The sequence below is a fragment of the Quercus robur genome, chromosome 7 (genome assembly GCF_932294415.1).
Source record: "Quercus robur chromosome 7, dhQueRobu3.1, whole genome shotgun sequence".
Classification (NCBI taxonomy): Eukaryota; Viridiplantae; Streptophyta; class Magnoliopsida; order Fagales; family Fagaceae; genus Quercus; species Quercus robur.
The window spans coordinates 21,518,264-21,525,692 of record NC_065540.1 but is presented as its reverse complement, the minus strand read 5'-3'; the positions used below and the strand labels follow the sequence as shown (position 1 = coordinate 21,525,692).

Below are 7,429 nucleotides of genomic sequence, written 5' to 3'. Positions count from 1 at the left end.
TAAATTGTTTAGATTTATTTTTATCCTATCTACCTGCTTGCTAAGCATACTCATTTGCCTTTTTCTAATGAGAATAATTGGTGTAGTGAATTATTTGAATTAATTCATGTTGACATATAGGGTTATTTTTCTAGTTGTTTCTTTATTTGGTGCGCAATATTTTTTTTTACCATTATTAATGATTACTCTCATTTCTCAATGTTCATGGCTTTATTATATGAAGCATAAATTTGAAACTCAATGCTTAAGAGACATTTATATGCCAAGATCCAAACTTAATTCAATCAATCTATCAAAAAGCTTTGAATTGACAATGCCTTGAGTTAATATCTATTCTATACACTTCTTTTTTTTAATTAAGTGAACATGTCATTATTAATCAATGTATTTAACCCAACAAAATGATTTTACCTAATGCAATCACTGCAAGATCCTTGAGGTGGCTCGTTTCCCTTGCATCCATGCTTACCCGCCACTCAAATTTGTGGGTGAATTGTACCTTCATTACTGTCTAACTAATCAATCGATTGCCCACTCCTCTTATTGTAGGTAAATCGCTATAAGAGCTTATCCTTAATTCTAAACCGTCATATGTGCACCTTTGATTCTTTAGATGTTTATGCTATGCCCAAAATTTGTCACCTCATAACAAAAATTCACTCCTCATGCCATCCATTTGCTTGGCATGGGTATGTAATTAACAATCTCGATCGACATATTGTGGTTCACTAAATATAATGTCACATTCCATAATACAAAAGAAACATGAGTTATATTTTTTTAGAAATGTTTTTCAAAAAAATATGCCTTTTTTAGAAAACATTTTTTCGGTATATATAATTTGTTGGAAAATAACGTTTTAAGTTTAAAATGAACATTTGTAAAAAAATTATAAGGAATTGTGGTTGTAAAGCAGAGTTTTGAGTCTCAAAAACGCTATTTTAAGCTCCCAAAATACCTAACCAAATAGACCCAAAATCTCAAAACTAACATAACAGAATTGAATTGGATTAGTTTTATGCTAAAAGGAAACAAAGTTGATTCTTAACCACTCATAATAATTCACTTACCAATAGAGGTGATTAGTGGATAAAAAAGATAAAAGTGAAACCATTTTTTATCTTAAAATTTCTCTTATTGCCTTTATAGTTAATTATATTTATATATAGTATTGGCAATTTCCACATAGGATAGTATTCGATTATATCTTTAACAGGTAGTAGATGACCCTCGACACAAATGGACGCACCATAAATGCCATACACATCATTTCCTGTTACAATTTATTTCAAAGTCAGTTGAAAGTACCCAAGAAAAAATCACTCCAACTCATCCTCCTTTTTTAGAAAAAAAAAAATAATTAAAAAACAAAGGCTGAGAGCGAGAGAGAGAGTATCAAGACCAAACCCAAAAAAGAACAACGGAAGTCAACTACCTCGTTAATACGCCGTTACTCCTAAATTGTTTTTTTGTTGTTTTTATTTATATTTTATTAATTCTTTTTTCCAGCTTTAACCACAGGTGGTCAGTCACTTTAACCCTAGTTAACAAGTGTGGTTAACCCCAAGTCAAGTGTCCCCAAGTCCCAACCTAAAAAACCAAACCAAACCCATCTACGAAGTCACAGTGTGTTGTTTGTTTCACCATCGATAAAGACCCTCTCTTTCCTTTCTCTCTCTAAAACTCTCTCTCTCTCTCTCTCTCTCTCTCTCATCGCAACATTAACGGCATATTCTCTTCCATTTTCTCTCACTCTCTTTCCATAGCTCTCATATTTATCCGTTGAAGTTTGTAAATTTTTTCCCCATAACAATTTATAAGCCCTTTGAATCCCTCGAGTTGTTTTTCCAAGATCCGAAGTGGAACATTTTTGAACACCAAAAAAAAAAAAAAAAAAAAATTCCTGGGATTCTCTCAAATTTTGTGTTAACGTTTTTTTTTTTTTCCTTAAAAAAACAAGTGGGTTGTTTTTGGTTTTGAGAAATAATGGTGGTGAAGATGATGAGGTGGCGGCCATGGCCGCCTCTGGTGACGAAGAAGTACGAGGTAAGGCTGGTGGTTCGGAGATTGGAGGGTTGCGATCTGGTGCGGGCGGGTGCAGAGAAAGGAGGAGGAGGAGGAGGTGAGGTGGCGAGATTGACGGTCGAGATTAAGTGGAAGGGTCCCAAATTGGCTCTGAGCTCGCTGAGAAGGACAGCCGTGAAGAGAAACTATACAAGAGAGGTGGATGTAGAGGTGGAAGGTGAGCAGCACCAAGAAAACGGCGTCGTTGAGTGGGACGAAGAGTTTCAAAGCCTTTGTAATCTCTCTGCGTATAAGGACAATGTGTTTCACCCTTGGGAGATCTCTTTCTCTGTTTTCAATGTGAGTTTTTAAGCTTTTCTTCTCTCTCTCTAAAAACCTCTATTTTTTTGGTTTTCTTTTGTGGGTCTTTGGTGGGTTTTTGTAAATTAGTGGGGGTTTTACATTTAAAGGGTTGTGGGATTTTTTTCTGGGTTTGATCGGGATTGGGGAGGATTGATTTTTTGTGATTAATTTTGTGTTGGGGTTTTGTTTGTTTGATTTTCTTGGCTTTTGGGTATGAATCTTGAAAGTCTTTTAGCATTTTTTAGGAGATTGATTTCATTGGATAATTGTTAATTTTTTCTTTTTGGGTGTTTGAATGCTTTTAGGTGTTCATCTTTGAAAAATAGGTGAATTACTGAATTGATCTTCGAATTTTTCATGTTTGTATAAAATTTGAAAATTAAATGAAGCATGATATGAATTTTGATGGATGAATATTGGCACGTGCGGCTTTTTTTTTTTTTAATTTTAAATTTTTTTTTATTACTTCTTCTCTTTTGAATTACTGTTGGGAGTTGACTTGAGAGAATGAATGTTTCTACGTTCATCAATTCCTCTCTGTGGAACTGATGAGTGGATTTTGTATGTTATCAATTCTGTAACTGAGTTAGTAGAGGTATGGGGAATCAGATTTATTTTGGAGGGTACTTGACCGGTGGTTGTGTTGTGTTCCTGACTTTCTGGTTCATGCTGACTATCACAGATACCAAAAAATATGCTCCTTTTGTAATTTTGTTGGGATTTGGAGCAAATTGTTTTGCAGATTGTTTAGTATTTTCACTCTGTGAGACCTATGATATTTGGTAGATTTTTCTTAGAACTATGTTGTTGTAAGTGAAGATGTTATTATTACAATTCTGGAATTCATTTCTTGTTAGAATGATATTAAGTCTTGTTGATAGAAGGTTGTAGCAGTTTCTCAATCTAATTGTGTTATCTTTCATTTTTTGCTTCAGAGAGCTGTGCATGAACTTTTCATGACTTTAGTGCATTTTTGTAATCCAGGGCTTGAATCGAGGTCTAGGACCAAAGAACAAGGCTCCTGTTGTTGGAACGGCTTCATTGAATCTTGCTGAATATGCTTCTGCAGCTGATCAAAAGGAGTGTGAGTTAAAAATCCCTCTCACACTTTCTGGTGGTGCTGCTGCTGAGCCTACTCCTTCACTCTGTGTATGTGCCTTCCCATCACTTTTCAATAGTTTGTAATTTGTTATCTGTTTAGAGAAAACTCACACTTTCTCCTTTTTCATTTTGCTGTCCAATGTTTTCATATCTTCTGAAGGTAACCTTTTGTTGTTCATACAGATATCAATAAGCTTATTGGAACTGAGAACTGCTCAAGAAGCCATGGAGCCAGAGCAGAGATCAATCGTGCCTGTTCAATCACCAACCCAGATGGGAGACAGTGTCTCAACGGAAAGGGATGAGCTTTCTGCAATTAAAGCTGGTCTTAGAAAGGTTAAAATTTTTACTGAGTATGTGTCAGCAAGGAGAGTGAAAAAGGCCTGCCGTGAAGAAGAGGGCAGTGAGGGTAGATGCTCTGCCAGGAGTGAGGATGGCGAGTATAATTACCCATTTGACTCAGACTCACTTGATGATTTTGAGGATGGAGAATCAGATGAGGTCAAGGTAGAATCTACTGTCCGGAAGTCTTTCAGTTATGGCACACTGGCATCTGCTAATTATGCTGGAGGATCATTTTATTCCAATATGAGGATCAACAGTGGAGATGAGGATTGGGTTTACTACAGCAATCGCAAATCAGATGTTGGGTGCTCAAACATTGAGGATTCAACCGCATCTGTGCCTGAGCCATCTCTATCGCAAAGTTCAAGGCGCAGCATACTACCTTGGAAGAAGAGGAAGCTGAACTTCAGGTCTCCCAAAGCCAAAGGAGAGCCATTATTGAAGAAGGCATATGGAGAGGAAGGTGGTGATGACATTGATTTTGATCGTAGACAGCTTAGCTCTGATGAATCTCTCTCTCTTGGGGTAAGAATATACTCTTAATTGCATATTTTTCATGGTTTAGGAAAGAAGCTCATGATGTCTGTGCATTCTTTGATTTCCAGTCAAGTATAAAGAGAAAATAAGGGAAAGCCTGAATGATTATTTTGAAAGATAGAATATATTAACAATGATACCTACATCCATTTGCTTATGAAAATTACTATGTCAAGCTCTTATTCTAAATTATTGCTGATAAAAGCTGAGCTGAAACTTGACCAAAAAGCAGTTTATTATCTCATTGATCTCAAATCAAAATTGTTACGCTGTTTGAAGACATGAAACTTATGCTGTAAGGTTCATATTTAATATTCTATACATTTGTTTTCTTCTACAACCATTCTGAAATCTAAATTCAATAATGGCAATCATTTTGGCAGTGGCACAAGACAGAGGAGGATTCCTCTGCAAATCGATCCTCAGTTTCTGATTTTGGGGATGACAATTTTGCTATAGGCAGTTGGGAGCAGAAAGAAGTAACCAGTCGTGATGGACACATGAAGCTTGAGACCCAAGTTTTCTTTGCTTCCATTGATCAGCGGAGTGAGCGGGCAGCAGGCGAGAGTGCATGTACAGCTCTTGTTGCTGTCATTGCCGATTGGTTTCAGAACAATCGTGATCTCATGCCCATAAAGTCCCAATTTGATAGTCTAATCAGAGAAGGCTCTTTAGAGTGGAGGAGCCTTTGTGAGAATGAAACATATAAGGAGCGATTCCCTGACAAGCACTTTGATCTTGAAACAGTCCTTCAAGCCAAGATACGCCCTCTTTCAGTAGTGCCTGGGAAATCCTTTATTGGGTTTTTCCATCCAGAGGGGATGGAAGAGGCAAGATTTGGCTTTCTGCATGGTGCCATGTCCTTTGACAACATTTGGGATGAGATTAGCCGCACTGGTTCAGAATGTCCAAGCAATGGTGAACCTCAAGTGTACATTGTCAGTTGGAATGACCATTTTTTCATCCTCAAGGTTGAGCCCGAAGCTTATTACATCATTGACACGTTAGGGGAGCGGCTCTATGAGGGATGCAATCAGGCCTATATCTTGAAATTTGACAGAGATACTGCAATTTATAAAATGCCAAATGCTGGACAATCATCAGATGAAAACACAGCCAGTGATCAGCAGATTGTTACAGCAGCAGAACCCAAGAACCGGCAGGCTCAGCTGGCCAACATGAAGGAAGAGGGTTCTGTAGCAGGGACAGTAGTAACCAAGCATGAGGAATCCTTAAAGAGTGAGGAAGAGGAGGTTGTATGTCGAGGGAAGGAGTCTTGCAAAGAGTACATAAAGAGCTTCTTGGCTGCAATTCCAATAAGGGAATTGCAGGTGGATATAAAGAAAGGTCTGATGGCGTCAACCCCTCTTCATCAACGCTTACAGATTGAATTCCAGTACACACAGTTCTTACAACCACTACCCGAAATTCCAACAGCTGAAATGACTGCAGCTACAACACAAAATGTCGATGTTACATTAGCAGAGGCTGCTACATAGAGACTTACTGTAAATTGTAGGAAGTGTGATTACTCTGACTAGTTTTTTTCTTTTTCGATAATGGGGTGTCTTTTGATGTGTATTAGTTTAACAAATAGGGAGCCCGTTTGATCTTTTTGAGTGGTATATGATATGAGAGATGGGGTTTGTGACTTGTCTCTTCTAAGTTGCACTGGAAATGGCAGTCTGTATTTTTTTGTGGCATGTGAGTCCCTTGTTCTCCTTCTTTGAAAAGGGGTTTTCTGTACACGACTGTAATTTCTTTTCCAACTGAGTCAAACTGGACTTTGCATGTGAATCTAACCCTTTCATGCAAATTTCTAAAAATTCTCCTTTTTGAAAGATTTTTAGCTTTTGCAGACTGTTACATTAACTAATAGGCATAATCCAACTTTCTTTTTTCCAATTCCAATTTCCCATATATTTACAGTTGGCCATTACCTTACTGGGATTTGACAGTGAGATTCTATGTGGCTTATACTTAGGATTCTGAATATCTGACAATCATTTATATTGAACCAAATATTCCATTCCAAACTTAGCTGTATCCTCTATGCTGTAAAGATGAACTTTCCAAGCTTGGCGTGTGTAAAGACGTGGAAAGATTCTGTAGTTTGGCCGCTCTTTTGGGTGGTAAATTTTAAGCCTAAAGTATGCATTCGATTCCCACAAAGCCACACTATAAAAAAAATCCAATGCCTAGGGTTAGAGATTTCTCTATAGAGACCCTGACCCCAACAATGCACGTTTAGAATATTCTATTCTTTCTACATTCATCAATAATAATTGTCCTTGTGAATAATTTTCACGAGCAACTCGTAGGTACAAAGTTAATATCATAGTTCAAATTTTATATTGTTTCTCTAGAATGGACAAAGTAAAATGTACAGAAATTTGTGTGTGTGTGTGTGTAATACACCTAATTAGTAAATAACCAAGGTTTGGTCGAAATCTTAATCGAATCATCAGTATAATAACAGACATGGTGGTTGGTGATGATGATAGGTTTAAAGGTAGGTTGAGGTTTTTGACTATTTCTGTTCATTGTTCAGATAAACCGTTTAATCTGCAGAAGACTATATCCTATGGGACCCAAATAAAAGGAGAGATCGTAACTTTTAGCCATATTATCTTTGGGTTTGTTAGTAACGCATGTGAGCGAATCCGAAGCCTTTATGCCTTGTCAATGTACCCCTTTATAGACATTGACAGGATGATTACTTTTACTTTGTTTTATTTTATTTTTCGATAGTCACAAAAATCATGGTTATGAGTAACCGTGCAGTATCTCAATCTTGATAACTAGACAAAAACAAAAATAGAGGATTTTAAGTTTTTAACCATAGATGTTTCCTTTTGGAAACAGTATACAATGTTGTTGGCTTAAAATCCTTGAGTAGTCATAACTTGATTCCTCCTATGACCATCAGAAAACCCAAAATAGAAGAAAAAAGGCCCACAGCCCTTCAATTATGGGACGGGCTTTTGAGTTTTGGCAGGTTTCAACTTTAAAGTTTAAACTATTATTTCAGCAATAATAATAATGATCAAATAAAGTATTATGAAGCCTTAAGAGTAGG

General features: G+C 36.8%; 1 protein-coding gene across 2 annotated transcripts; it reads left to right on the top strand.

Moving 5' to 3' along the window:
* Positions 1-1,625: 1,625 nt before the first annotated feature.
* On the top strand, positions 1,626-6,096 carry LOC126692738 (uncharacterized). 2 transcript variants are annotated; one of them, XM_050388452.1, is made up of 4 exons: positions 1,626-2,364; positions 3,352-3,516; positions 3,652-4,338; positions 4,734-6,096. In XM_050388452.1, exons 1-4 carry the CDS (start codon positions 1,987-1,989, stop codon positions 5,847-5,849), a joined length of 2,346 nt encoding a protein of 781 aa, XP_050244409.1. In that variant the 5' UTR covers positions 1,626-1,986; the 3' UTR covers positions 5,850-6,096. The 2 variants fall into 2 exon arrangements, with proteins under 2 accessions (XP_050244409.1, XP_050244410.1); XM_050388453.1 differs by lacking the exon at positions 1,626-2,364 and adding an exon at positions 2,864-2,962.
* Positions 6,097-7,429: the final 1,333 nt, after the last annotated feature.

Bases quoted from the DNA above. Each gene is read 5' to 3' on its own strand.
- LOC126692738 (XM_050388452.1), top strand. From the start codon at position 1,987: ATGGTGGTGAAGATGATGAGGTGGCGGCCATGGCCGCCTCTGGTGACG. The intron at 2,365-3,351 runs GTGAGTTTTTAA...TTTGTAATCCAG, and splicing joins TCTCTTTCTCTGTTTTCAAT to GGCTTGAATCGAGGTCTAGG. The intron at 3,517-3,651 runs GTATGTGCCTTC...TTGTTCATACAG, and splicing joins AGCCTACTCCTTCACTCTGT to ATATCAATAAGCTTATTGGA.